The sequence below is a fragment of the Vulpes lagopus genome, chromosome 18 (assembly GCF_018345385.1).
Source record: "Vulpes lagopus strain Blue_001 chromosome 18, ASM1834538v1, whole genome shotgun sequence".
NCBI classification, from domain to species: domain Eukaryota; kingdom Metazoa; phylum Chordata; class Mammalia; order Carnivora; family Canidae; genus Vulpes; species Vulpes lagopus.
In genome coordinates this window covers 27,831,706-27,848,648 of record NC_054841.1, presented here as the reverse complement: position 1 = coordinate 27,848,648, position 16,943 = coordinate 27,831,706, and the positions used below count along the sequence as shown (strand labels likewise).

The 16,943-nt window shown below is 52.8% G+C and overlaps 1 protein-coding gene across 1 annotated transcript in view; it reads left to right on the top strand.

Moving 5' to 3' along the window:
* The window catches only part of RSPO4 (R-spondin 4), a 35,410-nt gene extending 26,008 nt beyond the window's left edge, over window positions 1-9,402 (top strand). The window contains exons 2-5 of the mRNA XM_041732382.1: window positions 3,488-3,676; window positions 4,374-4,514; window positions 6,146-6,331; window positions 9,299-9,402. Of these exons, the coding sequence (XP_041588316.1) occupies window positions 3,488-3,676; window positions 4,374-4,514; window positions 6,146-6,331; window positions 9,299-9,402 (620 nt within the window). The remainder of the gene's footprint in view (window positions 1-3,487; window positions 3,677-4,373; window positions 4,515-6,145; window positions 6,332-9,298) is intronic.
* Window positions 9,403-16,943: the final 7,541 nt, after the last annotated feature.

Genomic DNA, 16,943 nt, shown 5'->3' with positions numbered 1-16,943 from the left:
CAAAGATCATTCCCTGAGTGTGGCACAGGACACTCCCACTTGAAGCCTACTGGTCAAAACTTAGGCAAAGGAGGCTGGGAAATGTAGTCTTTATTCTTGGGAGGCAAGCCTTGGGCTACACATAGAGGTTCCATTACTGAGAAGAGAATGGACCTGGGGGGATACTCATAGCTCATGGCTGTGGGTCTCCACGGCTCTCAGAACTTCTGTCATCTTCTCCTGCCCAAGCCCTCAGCTTGAGGATGGGTCAGGACCTGGGGAAGGAAGCTGGGAGGGGTAGGAGTAGAAGATAGTTGCCTCCCTCTTCCCTCTGCCTCCCCCAACCCACACACACAATTGAGGCTAAACATTTTTTAAAATATATTTTTATTGTAAAGTGTTTCAAGCCTATAGTCAAGAATAAAAAATACAATGAACATCTGCATACTTGCCAACCGCTTGTAGCAAATCTTGCCATTTTAATACTTGCTTCAGATTTTAAGAAATGCCCTATTACAGATTCAAGAGGAGCCTTCCAACCTTCTTCCTGAATCCCTTTTTGTACTTCTTGCCCTGGAGGAGCCACATCCTGAATTCAGTGTTTATCAGTCCCTTACGTCTTTTACTCTTAACACAAACAAGTATCATGCATGTCCCAAAGTATAGTTTTGCAGGGTTTTGAACTTTATAAATGGCTTCTTCCTCTATGATTCATTGTGCAATTTGCTTTCTCACTCTCAGTGTTGTGTTTGAGATGTGTCCATGGTGACAGCCCCAACTCCACATCAGTCACATATCATGGGTCACATAGTGGTATATGGCTGAGGTATGGGGCTACACTGAGTGTGCTTATCTCTTCTTTTCATGGGCAGGTTTTTGCACTTGTTTGCTAGCAAATGATGCTGCAGCGAACATCTTTGGGCACAGACACAAGAGTTTCTCTGCACTGGTGGTTCTGAGAGCCTGGTTGTGGGTCAGCAGCATCAGCTTCATGGAACCTGTTGGAAATGCAAATTCTCAGGCTCAGCCTCAGATCTACTTAGTGGGACATGCAGGCACTCAGGGTGGAACCCAGCGTTGTGTGTTGTAACAAGACCTGTGGAAGAGGCTGATGCAAGAGTTTGAGAAGCACTGCTCTAGGGTTTAGACCACAAGCCAAATTGCTGTATTCAGAAAAGGCACATCCTCAGACTTACTAGAAGCTGCTGGATTTTTCTCCAGGGATTATTTACACTCCTATCAGAAGAATAGTTTCCTCTCATCCTTGCCAGCCCTCTGTGCTATCACAATTCAATCTGTTTCCCATTGGGTGGGAGGTCTGGGCTCTGTTTGCTTCTCAGCAATCTTCTCTCTCTGGCTCTGGGGATCCCTCTTGTGACATCATACTTTCTCTCTGCTCTCAGATCCCTGCGGGGCTACAGCTTTGGAAACACACAAACCTTTACTCTGCTCTTCGGTGGCTGTTCCTCTTCGCAGGGGCAATTAGTAAGCCCGCTGGATCAGTCAGGCTTCTCAGTTGTAAGCAACAGCAGTGGGAGTTATCAGCAGGATGTGGGGGGCCTCACAGGATCCAGGCAGCTGGAGATTAAGCTTGGAGACAGGGTAGTACCCATCCCAGAGCAGGAGGGAGAGGAGGGAGAAAAGGCTCCAGGCTGGTCTGGAAAGACCTCACAGTGACCCTCATCTTCACATAGCCCCTTGCTTTTTTTTCTAACTCCTAGGACTCAGGAATGAGTATCTGGGTTGGTCAAAGCCCAGTCATCACCAGCTTGCAGAAGGGCTGGACCTCCTTGGTTTCTGCTCTGGGTGTGTGGGGGGTGTACCAGGATTTGCCCTTCCCAGGTCCTCACACAACAGGGAATTTCCTTTAAGAGGCAGATGAGGGGCAGCCCGGTGGCTCAGTGGTTTAGTGCCACCTTCGGCCCAGGACGTGACCCTGGAGACCCAGGATCGAGTCCCACATCTGGCTCCCTGTATGGAGCCTGCTTCTCCCTCTGTGTCTCTGCCTCTCTCTCTCATTATTCATGAATGAATAAATAAAATCTTTAAAAAATAAATAAATAAAAGACAGATGAGGCACCAATAGAAGGGGTGGTGGTGGCACAGAGCTGGAGAGTCAAGAATGTCCTATGCTGGGTGGCCATGGGCTCAGGAGAGCCAGGGTGTGCAACTGTGTTTATTAAACAGTCTGATCTTTCTGGAGTGTAAACGTGGAATGGTTTAACGTGTCCTCTAGTTGCCTCTAAGACACTGCTTGGTCCTTCATGACACCCAGTCACTTTCTGACTCTCCCCAGCTCCTACCTGTCATGGTTTCCCCCGCTGCATCTTGCTGGGACCCTTGCCAACAAGCAGCCCGCTTGGGGGAGGCAGCAGCGTTAGCACTGAAGCCAGGCTGCTTCCAGAGGGGCCCTCGACACCGAGCAGCCCATGGCTGCCTCTCCTCTCAACTCTGCCCTTCTCTCTCCTGGCCTCTTGTCTCTGCTCAGAGAGGCAGGTCGGCAGTGCCAAACACAAGTGAATATCTGTCCAACTGGGACATGAGACGCTGGTCACCTCCCTTTGCAGGTACCTCGTCTCTATGTGGGGCATCCTTGCCTCTCTTTTTACTTGGTTTTGGGGGTTGGGATCAGAGGGAAAGCCACAGCCACCCAACCCCTCCCCAGGCTGACAACTCTGAACACCCATGAACCCCTCTCTCTGGGTGGTCAGCTTAATCAGGTAATGGTCAAGAGAGCAGTGACCCTCTATGAGCCTTGGAGAGGCTCTCTTTCTAGAGTATTCTCTGCCTCCCTCTTCCAAGCTTTGGGTCCCAGATGCTGACTCTGGGGCAATAAAATTTCCTTCTCTCAACTCACTATACTTGATACTGGGAGCACTTGATGACAGTGACAGGAAGGAACGGAGGAGTCTTGTTCAGAAACACAGCAGGAGGACAAGGGCCTCCCCCACCCCACGTGCATGTGCACCCCCCACAATGAAAAATACACACTATTTCCACTGAAAGTTAAGTTTGTAAGTTATAGAGAACTCCAAATAACGGTTTAAACAAAATAGACAGTGACTTCTCTGTCCTGTAAGTTTACATAGACAGCCCAGGGCTGGATTAGCAGGTTTTCCCTTCCTCGGGGACCCGGGCTTTTTTCTTACTTCTCTACCATCCTCAACACATACTTCCCACTTCAGGATCCAAAGTAGCTGCTTGTGTTCCAGCCATCGTGTTCACATTCCACACAACAGGAAGGATGAGGGGATGACAAAGGGCATGCCCCTGGCCTTTAAGGCAGCTTTTTGGAAGTCACACACATTGCTCTAGCTTACACCCCTTTGGCCAAGTTGGGGTCACACGACCGTATCTAGTTGTATGGGAAATGTAGTCGTTTGTCTGGGTGGCCATATGTTCAGTTAATGTGCCACAGGAGACAGTCTAAGCCGCTCACATATATGGTTTGGCTCTCTCTCTCTCTCTCCCCTATCCCCCCCACCTTCCACCCTGGTCTGGCTGGCAGTGGGCACTGGTCTGGGTGGCAACTGCACAGGCTGTGTCATCTGCTCAGAAGAAAATGGCTGTTCCACCTGCCAGCAGAGGCTCTTCCTATTCATCCGCCGGGAAGGTATCCGCCAGTACGGCAAGTGTGTGCATGACTGTCCCCCTGGCTACTTCGGCGTCCGCGGCCAGGAGGTCAACAGGTGCAAAAGTACGTGGCTCCTCCCTTGTCCTGTGCTTGTGCCAGGCTCCTGAGACCTCTGGCCCATATCCCACCTCTCACCCCAACACAGCCACAGGGGAAGTGCTGTGTACCTGAGCCCCGACTCAGATCCTTGCTTGCTTTTAGGCTGGCTCAGAAGTCCTAAGCCAATCAGTGCCCTGTCTGGTCTCAGCACTAATAGGGCAGGAAACCTTCACGTCTCTCTACCCTAGTTTGCTGTGTGGCCTTGGGCATGTTACTCACCCTCTCTGGGCCTAGCTCACATGGGAATAGGAGTCCCAACTCCTAACTCTAATTTTCATTGTGACCTGGGACAAAGCATGACCGTCTTTGAGCTTTTATGGAAATGCAGCAGAAAGTCCTCACTCACAGCACAGATTTGCTATTTGACTTTAGACAAGTCACTTGCCCTCTCTGAGCCTTGGCTCAAATGAGAAAGAGTCTTGGACTTTAAATCCAAATAACCACATTACCTTGGACATGTTACCTGCCCCCAATGAGCCTCCGTTCAGATGAGGAAGTTCCTCATGCAGTTCCTACAGGAGTTTGGGCTTCAGAGGAGACTCAATCCTGACCCCAGCTTTCAGAGCCTGGGCTGCTCAAAGGCCCTCTCACCTCAGGCAGGCCCAGAGGGCTCCCTTCTGGGCAGCTGCCCTCACCAGGGGTGGCCCTGGCTCTATTGCAGAATGTGGGGCCACGTGTGAGAGCTGCTTCAGCCAGGACTTCTGCATCCAGTGCAAGAGGCGGTTTTACCTGTACAAGGGGAAGTGTCTGCCCACCTGCCCGCTGGGCACTGCGGCCCAGCCCAGCACACGGGAGTGCCAGGGTGAGTGGGGGCTTTCTCACCTGCCTCCTTCCCTTCAGGGGCTGGAGAGGGGTGTCAGGAGACCCAGAAGAACCACAGGAGAGTGTCATGTGGTGCTGGGAGGCCCAACCGGTGACATCAGGTATACACAGGGACCCTTCAATTCCCTAGAGCCATCATAAGCACCGTTATTATGATCACTATCACTACCAACGTCAGCTTCATTGTTATTAGCAAAGGAGACAGCAGAGTCCACAAGAAGCGCACTGATTTTGGAGTAAGACAGACCTGGGTTCAAATCCTCTTCATGCCTCCTTTCTACTCCTCCCTGAGCTTGGCTAATCTCCCCACCCCTACTTCAAGCTTCAGGTCAGGAAGCCTTCCAGGTTCCTCAGGACCCTGGGACCTATGCCTCTTGTAGGCTCCGGCCGATGCCTGTGCTTCCCCCATTACTGCACAAGTACCTTGCCCCTCTGTCCTGACGTTTCTATGGGCAAACTCTGGGAGTCAAAGCCAGGTCTGTCTTGTCCCCATTGCCACTCAGCACCCAGCACAGCACGAGGAGCGCAGTAGGTCCTCAGTCCCTGCTTGTCAAATGAACACATCTAGCAGAAGGACCATTGTTCTCAGGTCTGGAGACCTGGTTTCTGGATCCAGTTGGCCTTAAACACTTGCAGTGCTCTGATGGTGAGCCCTTTTTCTGTTCCCTTAGCAGGCCCCTTGCCTGCTCTAGGCCTCAGTGGCCTAGTCTGCAAAATGGGGTATTAATAGCTGCCCTGTTCTTTGCCTACCTCTCAGGGACTCTTAAAATAATCCAATGTGAAGGAACATATATATTGATCTGTATTTTAAAGATGTTTCCTACTGGGGATCCCTGGGTGGCGCTGCGGTTTGGCGCCTGCCTTTGGCCCAGGGCGCGGTCCTGGAGACCCCGGATCGAGTCCCACGTCCGGCTCTCGGTGCATGGAGCCTGCTTCTCCCTCTGCCTGTGTCTCTGGCTCTGTCTCTCCTTCTATCTCTCAAGAATAAATAAGTAAAATCTTTAAAAAAAAAAAAAAAAAAGATGTTTCCTACTGAGAACTTTCTTATCCTGTGACCTCATTGTTCCTCACAATAGCACTGTATAGCTTCTGCCTTGCACAGAGCATCAGAGGCCCAAGATCAAGGTCAAAGTGATGTCATGGCCCTGAGGGCCTCCCCTCAGACCTTCTGGCCTCTAGGCCTGCCCCTCCTCCCAGCCTTCCCCAGCCCCCACTCTAGCTGTCCTTCCTCAGACAGGGTTTGCAGATCCTTGGGGCTGCTGGTGCACCACTGCCTGCAATGTGCTTCCTTCACCTCTGACACCTCCTCAGGGAAGCCTCCCCCTCTAAAGCCAACGGTCACTCCTGCTTCTGACCCAGGCATGCTTTAGTATGGCACCCATCCCAGGTCCTCATAAATAGATATTTAAGTGTCTCCTCTCTCTCTGCTCCTTGTGAGAGCTTACAAACCCGTACACACACACACACACACACACACACACACACACACACACACGCCCTGCGTGCAGAGATGGTGTCTTCAAGGACTAGGACCCCTCAGACCCTGCCCTTGGACCTGAAGGACACTCCCTGCCTGGTGACTTGATCTGTCTGTCTCTCTCCACCCAACAGAAGAATGTGAGCTGGGCCCCTGGGGCAGCTGGAGCCCCTGCATGCATAATGGAAAGACCTGTGGTTCGGCCTGGGGCCTGGAGACCAGAGTGCGGGAGGCCGGCAGGGCTGGGCGGGAGGAGGCACCAACCTGCCAGGTGCTGTCCGAGTCGAGGAAGTGTCCCATCCAGAGGCCATGCCCAGCAGGTGAGCACTGGGCCGGGCATTTGAGGCTGGGGCAGGCAGGGCCCATGGGGGACGTGGAGTGGTTGGGGACACCGCCTGCCCATATAGCACCCATAAGGCCGCCTGCAAGCCCAAGATCAGCCATGCCTTCCCGTGGGTAAAGTACCGCCCTCCCTGGTGTCCTTCAAAAGCAGTCTTCCTTGCCCGGGTCAGTCCCACCTACTTGAGGGATGTGTGCCTACATTCATCAGGACTTCTCTGCCCTTTCAGACTGACTGCCTCCCTTTTAATAAAAGGATTTTGGAGCGCCCTTATTACAACTCCAAAGTTCATGGATAATGTGATCCCCTTGCACAGGTCATTAAAAAAATCAGTAGAGTGCCCTGTCACATAAAAGAGAAAGAAGAGAAATTGCCCCACATGGCAGCACTTGGTCTCCACACCCTCGGTGAGCACTTAGCGGAGTCAGGGCAAAAGTGAGAGCTATGGTCAGGGCTGCAGAGACGCGACCTCCCAAGAGGGGACCCACTCGTAGTAAAGCCCAAGCAAGCTGTCAGATCTCTTGACTGGCACCACGCTGGCAGCCTGGGGACGTTCAGGGACTAAGGTGAGTGTTCAAAAGCACACATAACCTTCACAGGCGAGATGGAGCTTGGCTCTGAGGGTGCAGTCTTCAGTTGTGTGCCTGGGGCGGCAGGGGGCAGAGGTGCAAGAACTGAGTGGAACCAGAGCTCTTTGTGGAGGACTGACCCATGGGCTGTCCCTGGACCCTGTCCACTGAGCACTGCTGGGTTCCTTGTAACAACCCAGATCAGCAGACAGAGTTACAAAATACCCATGAGGCCTGTTAAAAAGCCATTGACTTAAAATCGAGAGAGGCTGCAGAGTGTGGTAGGTAAAACGTGAATGGTAAGTAGCAATCATGTGGAATTAGCCATCATTAACTATGTATCTACTATGTGCTGGGCACGGAGCTCATCCTCCACATTCAAGTCACTTAATCTGCACAATGGCACAATACTGTGGTATTGTTACCATTCCCATTTTACAGATGAGTAGGTAGAGGCCACAGGTTGAGTCACTTGCCCCAGGCTCACGCAGCTAGGAAAGCCCGGACCTGGAATTGAAACGCAAAGAGGGAACGAAAGTCATGCTTAAGTGTAAGGTGCCTGGAGCCAGGTAACCTGGGCCACACAGCTGGGATGTGGTGGAACCAGGACTTGAACCCATGCCTGGTTTCAGAAGCACGTGCAGTGTCTGGGGTATGAGTGCAAAGCAGAGATGAGTCTTCTAGGAGTCATGCTGGGCAGCTGAAGACAGAGGGTGAGGTTGAGACAGGACCCCAGACCCAGGGAAGCACCCACACACACAGACATAGGAAGTTCTCTATAACACTTGTCACTTTGGCCACACCTCTCATGGCACCTGAGAGCTGGTGGTGATTGGCAGTGGAGGCCTGGAGAGAGGAAAGCCCTTCCCACAGATAATAATAATAATAATAATATACAACAGCAGCAGCAGCAAACATTCATACACAGCACCTACTGTGTGCTGGGCCCTGTGGTCAGTGCTCTGTAAATATGATCCCTTTTGATCTCCAGACAAGCCTACTGAGAGCTACTTGCATCCTCCAGGTCTCAGCTCAAAGTTCTCGGAGAGGCCTTCCACGACGGCCCCTACCAAGAGTCACTTTCCAACATCTGGTGTCATAGCACTTACATCTTCCCAAAATGATGGCGCACATTCTTGTGTTAGCTTGTTTGGTGTCTGTCTTCCTCCAGTGAGGACCAACTCTTTGCCTGTTTCTCCAGGGCCTAGAAAAGAGCCTGGCACACAGTAGGTGCTCAGTTCACATTGTTGAGGAGTGGATTGGTGGGTAGATGGGAGGGGAGGTGGGCCAATATCAGCAGGCATAAGGAAGGGATGGGGGCACCCACACTTCATCACCCAGATGCTCATGTCTCCTCAGATGACACAGCTCCCCTGCAGTTTAGAGTGGGAACCTGGCCTAATCAACCCCTGAGTTCAGGAGTGGGTGAAGGGAGGCCCAGAAGTGAGGCCCAAAACTGGGCAGAACTGGGTCTAAGGGGATGACTCAGAATCCCCCCCTGAGGGGTAAGAGGAGAGGGGAAGGCCAGGGAGAAGGCCTGGTCTTTTCCTCCATGTGAGCCAGGAGCCACTCGAAAGTGACATCAAGAAGCCCAGCCCAGACTCTGCCACCAGATAAGTCAAGGCCCTGCTGGGCCTTAGTCACTTTATCTGAGAAATGGGACAAATCAGATGTTTGTGTTAGAAACCCATCCCAGGCCCAAGGGTGGAGTTGGGGTGGAGGCACAAGGTCAAGGGGTCACGGTTTTCAGTTAAGTCTGGGGTTTGCACACCAACCCCACATAAGAACTGTCATATGGGGGCAGTGGGGCTGTGCTTGCCCCCACAGCGGTCCTGGGGTTAACATCCATAGAGCCCTTGGGATGCACCTGGCATGCAGGAGCACCAGCAAAATGCTACTGTCCTTGTCTGAGGGCCAGAGCTGGGGCCAGAAGCTGATCAGGGACGTTTGTGCAGGGACCCGGGGAAAAGGTGTTGAGTCTCCAGTGTAGAGCCTTGTAGACTGGGAAGTAAGTGCCAGTGGGAGGGTCTCGGGCACCCCCATGGAGGCCACCCTAAGTCCTGACTACTCCCCCCAACCCCGTGGGTGGTGTGAACCTCCAGGCCTGGCCATGCCAGATGCCCAGCATGGGGGGGGGGTGTGGGTCTCAGCCAGTCAGCGCTCCTCCTCAACTGCTAAGGAACTGGGGGTGATGTTCCATTTGGGGTAAGTTACCCTGCAGTCCAAACTCCAAAAAGGAGTGACTGTAAGGTCAGTCCCCAAATGCTGTTCTGAGCCCCCTGAGGGGGTGTGGGGGACACCCCCTCATCTCTCAGGATGGAGGGGCCTCTCCAGGGCCCACCTGGCCTCAGAAACAACGCCCTGTGCTCTAGGTGCAGAGAAGAACCCCAGTCAGAAGAAGGGCCGGAGGGACCGGCGCCCGCGCAAGGACAGGAAGCTGGACCGCACGCTGGACGTGAGGCCCCGCCCGCCTGCGGCCTGAGGAGCACCTGCACCCCCGCCCCGCTGCCTGTAGCCACCCCCCACCCCCCCGCAGACACGCCCCCGCCCCCCACCAGCGCCCCCGCCCCCGCCCCGCCCTCTCCCACCCGGTCCCTGGGCCTGTACCCTCTCTCCCCACCCTTCCCGGCCTCCCCGTGCCCTCTGCCTTTCCTGCTCTCTCCCTTATTCCTGCTCTTGCTTCTGTCTCTCCTCCCCCCTTCCCTCCCGTCCTTTCCCTTCTCTCACTTTTCCCTTTCACCTGCTTTTCTTTTCCTTTCCTCGTGCTTTCCTTCCTGTTCTTCCCTGTGTCCTGCTCTCTCTCTGTCACACACACACACACACACGCACACGCACACACGCACACACACACGCATGCACACACATGCACACTTTGAGAGATGACCCTTCTGTGCCCGGCTCCCCGGCTGCTCTCTCTACTTCTTAAAGAAAGCAAACATCTTTCTCTAGGCCTTTTCCTCACACTGTCTTGACCCACCTTCCCCCACCCCGCCCTGTTGGCAGAGAAGGGAAGGGGTTTCCAAAAGCGGGCCCAGACCCCGGGTTCAAGCAGGCTCTGTGAGTCCTGCCAGCCCTGCTTCTGCTCCAGAGGAGACCCCAGAACCCGGGTCTGCGAGTGCCCCGTGGGCAGGCCAATCCCTGGAGGCCACCTCCACAGCTCTCGGTCACCGGATCACGTAGGAACCCCCCCCATCAAGAGGCTCTGGGGGCTCCCGATACCCTGTCTTGACACTTTTCCCCAGCTGGCTGTGCAGGAGCACGATGGGACCTCTGGCTGGACAGCCAGCCCTGTGCCTTCCTTTGGCCGCAGAGTCTGCACTCCTGGACGCTGCCTGTCAAGTCCTGTCACTGCTCTGTCACTGCCTTTGGGGAGGTGATGAAGGAAGGAGCAAGGGAAGGTCCCCCCACTCCCCCACACCACCACTGAACCCTGAGCACTTGCATTTCACTCTGACACCCCCACACGCCAGAACATTGGGGAGTCTCAGGTTAGACTTAGCTCAGTAGCAGGTTTGTCCTCATTGCCTGTCATTTCACCATCATGGTACATCATGATGTACCTCCTCATCAGCCTCCCTGAGTCCCCAGGAAGGGGAGTTTCCAATTTTCCTTGGCATTACTGGCTGGCCTGAACTCAAGGTCCAGGAGCTAGGACCACTGAGAGTCTGAGGTCCAAGGGGCCCAGGGTGGCCTGGGGAATGGGGTATCCACAGGCTGGAAGAGAGGCTCCAGGTGATGAAGTAGCATTCCCCGACTCCAAGAAAGTACCTGCCCTTAGGCTTCCCTCTATCTGGCTCAATCTCTTGATGCTGCTACCACCCTTCCAAGGCTCACCCTCATCCCCACGTTCCCTTCACTTCCCTGAGGACAGCTACAGCCCTTCCTCGCCTGGCCAGACCACCAGCTTCTCTTCTGCAAAAGTTTGTGCCTCTGAAATGCTCTATTGTTGTTTCAAGACCCCAACTTTTTTTTTTAATAAAGAGAAAAAAGAAACAAGAAATTTGCAAGTGCTTCTTGGGCATCAGGCGGGTGTTACAAAACCATGATGCTGATGAGTTTGGAATAACTGAATCTAAACCATGTGGGGCGGTTTTCCCTGGAATGTTCAGGGCTGAAAAGACTAGGGTGTGTTGGGGACAAAGGGGTAGCTGAAAGAAGAGAAGGGTCCCTCAGCCCCCATACCCAGTCCTCTCTAGAAGGGGGTTTAACCATGGGGCAGAAACAGTGACACTGTGCTCCCCACCCCCAGCACCTCTCAGTCCCATGAATCACAGAAGTGGTCGCAGGAACCCATCTGTGCTCTAGAGGACATGTCTGAGGGGCCAGGGACACCCCCAGGAGATGTGACCATCCCAAGGAGCTATCTGAATACCCTGGGCTGCAGGTGACAGTGGCCTCAGTGTTGGGGGCCCAGGTTCGAGTCCCAGTCTGGCACCAGCTGTCTGTGGGCTCCAGGCCAAGTCAGTTTTTCTTTCTGGGCCTCAATTCTCCCCTCCCCCAATTTGATGAATGAAGAGGAGGCATGACTAGATTATACTCTTTGCCCAAATCTGGATGGCCCAAGAGCATCCTCTGGGATGCTTTTTAAAAATTCAGATTTCAGGGCCCTACCCCAGGCCTGCTAATTGTGAACAAATTTGGGGACAGACTGTGAGAGCTAGCTACTCATTCCAGAACAAGCTCAGTGGAGACGGTGGCTCTCTGGTGACTTGCAGCTGCACGGTGCAGGGACCTAAGCTTGAAGCGGCTGCCAACCTGATTCTGACTGCAAGCCTCTGCGATATGATTCTATAGAGTTTCATGTATATGTGTCTTCTCCATTCTGTTTTCTGATGAGATTTGAATTCTAGGATGCTGGAGGTTCTAAAGTCCACCATTCTAAGAAATTGAGATGGGAGTGGAAGCTTCCCATCCTACAATCCCCTGGCTGTATTGTTCTTTCCTGCAGGGGCCTGGTCCTCTGTCTGCAATTGAAGGCTGTGGACAAGGCTGTCTTTTTTTTTTTTTTTTTTAATGTTTTTAAATTAGGAGATAAAGTTTCTTGAGGACCTAAGCCCCTCCTATAACCTTTGGATCTCAGATGTTCCCTGCGCCGGCCCCCCCCCCCCCCCCCCCCCCCCCCCCCTCCCCCCGCTCCTAATCCATTCTCATCCCGGCCTCTCCCACATTCTCCAGAGGATTAGGCTGCTTTACTGGGAAGGAGACCCTCCCATTGAACTGCCTCTTACAGGTGAAGCTCAGAGAGAAGCTCCGAAAATTGGCTAGTGTCATCCAGCCAAAGAGGGACACAGCCCAGAGGGAGGTTCGTTGCTGGCCAGATGCTACTCCAGAGGGAGAAAACATGGCTTGGCCTCCCCCTTACTCCCACCCCGGCTCCAGGGGCCACTCCAAGGCCCCCTTCGCAGGCAGACACCCCACCCCAGAGCTCATCGGTCCCCATTCCCGAATATCCTTCCCACATCCTGTCCCTAGAGGGTGCCACCCAACCAGGAATAGTGCAGCAGCCTGGCTAGTAACTGGGCACTTTTCAGAAATAGGGGTCAGGCCGTTTGGCTTTTCTCTCCCAGCGGGGCTGGTGGGCGTGGATGACAAGGGGAAGCTGCCTCCTGCCTCAGGCTGAACGACAAGCATTGCGATGGTGGCTTCCGCAGAGTGGCTTTCATAGCATTCAGGCCTTCCTCCCGGGCACAGAGGGGACTCAGATTCAGAGGAGGACCCGAGCCCAACATCTCGGAGCCGGTAAGCATGACTGCAGCAGTTCCTGACCTCCTGCCAAGACATCCTGGCCCCCGGCACGGGTGACTCGCCAAGTTATATTTCTCCCATCTGCACTTCTAGGAAGATTTCAAACCATCCTGTGTGGTCCATCAGACTCAGGAAATGTGCATTCTTGTAATAACAGAACAACAGTAATGATCATGATGATTAATAATAAGAATGTCTTAAATGTACTGAGCTGGCTGGGCACTTCAGGGGCAGTAGCTCATTTCCTTTGCTTTCCTCCCTTCCATACAGATCATCTTTCCGACTTCCTCCTGTGTGCGAGCTTTTCCCCATCCTTCATCTCCTGCAGCTTCATGACAGCCCTGCAAGCTCACTTACAGAAAAGGAAAGTGAGGCTCGAGTTAAAGCCATTCAAAATTCACCAGTCTCATCTTGTCATCCATTCGGTAAATTTGCGCACTGGGGCTGCTGTGTTCCTGAGATTGGGTGCTAGTGATAAAGCCCCAGGCCTTGTCCCTGGACAAGATCTGTACTTAAGTCAATTACTGTGATTCCAGATCCCCAGAGGAGGGGATCGGGGAGGAGGGACAGGAGATCCATGTACAGCCCATGTTGGGGAGGGGAGCCTCAGGGAGCACCTCCTCCAGGACCAGGTAGGCAGGCTGGGAACTGAAGACTGACATGGGCCAGGAGGGATCCCAGCTACAGGAAACGGGATGCACAAATGCCTGGAGCAGAAAGTGCTCATCGGGTGCCAACCCCAGAATTTGCAAGCCTCCTAGGCAGCCCGCCTGTGGGACCAGAGGACTCAGCCCTGGGGTCTGCTGCTCCCCCAGCTTGGGGAGTCTCCTCATCAGGGTGGCCTGGGGAATGGGGTATCCACAGGCTGGAAGAGAGGCTCCAGGTGATGAAGTAGCATTCCCCGACTCCAAGAAAGTACCTGCCCTTAGTCTTCCCTCTATCTGGCTCAATCTCTTGATGCTGCTACCACCCTTCCAAGGCTCAGCCTCATCCCCACGTTCCCTTCACTTCCCTGAGGACAGCTACAGCCCTGCCAGCCTCACCCACAGTCTTCCATTCAAGCAGCCACCCACCACCCACAAGGTGGACTAGATCAGCCAGCCAGGCCTGGGGCTGGAGACGCCAACTGGGAAGTCTTCCTCGCTAAGGCCCCAGCCCAGAGAAGTGGGCCCTGCTCTGCCCTGTCTTGTACTCCTGGCCCTCAGGCCCACACACCCAATAAAATGATTGTTGTTTTATGTCCCTAAGGTCAGGGAAGTTAGTTTCGCAGCGATAGATGACTGGAATGGGAGTTAATAGTGGCACCGCTCTCCTGGGGTGGTGGGCAGGGAGGGACAGGGGAGAGTCACACAGCAAGGTCACATGTGTCATCCCACCACTGACCAGCTCTGAGCTCTTAGGCACCATCCTGTACATCTCTGTGTGCCACAGCTTCCTCATCTGTAAAAGGGGATAAGAGCACCCCTCATGGTGTCTCCTAGAGGTTTAATTAAGTTTTAATAACACGCGAGAGTTTATATACATAGTAAGGGCACTCAACAAAGGGTTTTATCTTAAGATCTATTTCATTTATTCATTCAACAACCATTTCTTAAGCACTAAGTCTGAGCCTAGAACTGTATCAGGCCTTTCACGTTAAAAACTTAAATTCATCCTCCATCCTGCCCTCAGAAGTAGGTTTTGTTATTTTTCCTACTTTATTTTTCCTTCTTTTTATAGCCTAGGAATCCTAGGCTCAGAAAGGAAGCAGTGGAGTGGGAACTTAAAATCTCACCCTCCACCAGGTGGCTGCTTCCTGTGTGGCCCCCGTGGGGCACATCCCACTCCACCCCGGGAGATGCGCATCCTTACTGGAGCTCCGCTGCTGTCCTCCACTTAGGGTCGCTCCTGTACAGCAAAAAAGCTTCATCTGGAAAAGGACTCCAAAGGACACACACAACAGAAAAGAGTCGACCTCACTCAAATTAAATGACAATAAAATCACACAGAGCTACCTTTTTGACCTGAGTGGAAAAGAGTCAGATTTTGAAACCACAGAGCTTTGGCCAGGGCTGCAGGTGAGCCCGTGCTCTCTCCTGCCTTCCTAGGGGGAAGGACCTGGCCCAACCTCTATAGAGGATGAGTTGACAACATCTATCAAAATGACAATGTACTCCTCCTCTGGCTCAGCCAGCCACTTCCAGGGACTTATGCTCTGATTAGCCTCACCTAAGTGCAGAACAAGTGTGCATGACACAGAGCTCTTCCCTGCAGCCTGTGTGTGATCACAAAAGACTAGAAACATCCTAAGCCTCTGTAGGAGACCTGTTAAAGATATAATCGCATAGCACTCAATAAAATGCCATGCCGCTGAGAAGGAATCACGAGGAAGTGTTCAATGCACAGACACAGAGCAATCGCCAAGACACGTTATTAACTGAGAAAAGCAAGTTGCAGAACTGTGTGTCGTCTGCGCGGGGGCTAGGACTGCAGCAGGTGGAAGGAGACCACTTTTCTCTTTTGCTCCTTTTAACTATTAAGACGTAAGAATATGCTACCAACTCCAAAAAATAATGGCCCTGAGCTCAAGGAGGGAGGCCCACTTTTAATCCCCAAGTTGGGTGTCCTAGCTGCCTGCCAGAGAGCAAGGGTCCAGCTTCCAACGTGAGCCCCTGTGCAAGGTCCCACAGGGAACTTTCTCCTATTCACACAGGAGCAGCAGAAAGCTCACTCCCTATGCAAACCTAGCATGAAGCTCCGCTGAGACATTGTCCAGACACCAAGACACGTGTAAATCCTGCCTGAGCTCACAGGGTTCCTTCGTTTGCAAGAAAATAGGGGATGATAGAATACACTGGTGGGCATGTCACTTTACCCCCCTCAACTCCCACCCCAAGTCTCCTTTCTGCAACTGTAAATGCTGCCAAAGGCAAGAGCACCCTTTCCCGGGGCAAGGGGTAGAAGATGAAATGGTAGGGGGTATGTAAAGTCCTGGCACATAGTAGGGCTTAGCACTACTATGGTAGCTTGTGATACTGTAATTCCACTCATCCCTTCATTTGTTCATCAGTCTCCTTGACTCCAAATCATATCTGTCCTGCAGCATAGATGCTCCTCCTCCAGGAAGCTTTACCTGATCCACTCTCTCTTCCTTGTGTGACTCAGTTCTCCACCCTCCTTTCACACTCTTTGACGCCCTGGGGAGTGGCCCGGGTGCTGTAACTCTCTTGGTCAGGAGAGGGCAGCGCTGCCCAGGAAGCCAGAGGAGCCAGGCTGGACAAGGCAACACCAGGTGGCGCATACCTAGGAAGCCCTACTGTGTGCCAGATACCACCCTGGGCACTCTGCTTCCTCCAGCTCACTGTCTAGAGAATTGAGTTCATCATTCTCAACTCAGGCAAACCCCTCTCTTGCTTTATTTAATTTCCCTCTTGACACCCCCTGCTCTGCCCCACTTCCCCTCCCACCCAGGTATCCGCTCTCACAAGTTCGTTCAGTGTTGTTTAATGTGTGTGAATCCTTGGGTTTGCGTGTTTTTATTTACAGAAATGGTTTTGCACTACAGATTTCCTCCTGTCTTCTTCCCCCTTTCACCCACCTGGTGTTTCTTAGATCTCGTGGTATTATTCCTGCATCCGCCCTGGCTCACTTACCTGGCATGTCTAATACCCCTTAGAGCCCCTCCTGGGGGAGAATTTCTCTGGGCTACACACGCAGGTAAAGTGTGGCAGGGCCATTGGTATATCTCTGCTTACCATCCCTGGGTCTTGCATCAGTCTGAACACCCAGCAGAACACAGAATTCCCATCTCCCACACCTTGCTAACACCGGGAAGCTCCTGGCTTTCTCATTTTTGCCAGCCCAGTGGTGCAGAGAAAGGAGGTGTGCCTCTTCACTCTTAACTCCCATTTCTCTGATGACCACTGAGGATGTAGGAGCATCGATTCACACTTTTGTTTGCCACGTTCTCCCCCATTTAACTGTGTGCTACCACCAAAGTTCAGGCCCAGGTGGTGGGAGGGGGAGCCCTCTCACCTTGGCCTACCCTTCTCACATCAATGATAATGCACTCATTTTTCACTCAGTTAATGACTTTTCTGGTTCCTTTAAGATCTCAGGAGGCTGTGGTCTAGGTCATTGGCTTTGCTGACCCAATGAAATGCAAGAGGAGCAGTGTGAGGACCTGGAAGCCTGTGTAAAGGGGGTTTGGGAAGGGTAAGCATCATTGCTAGATGAGCCAGGACAGGTAGAGGGGCATCGGAAGAAATCAGGATGGCCAACCTGCCCAGTGACATTGAT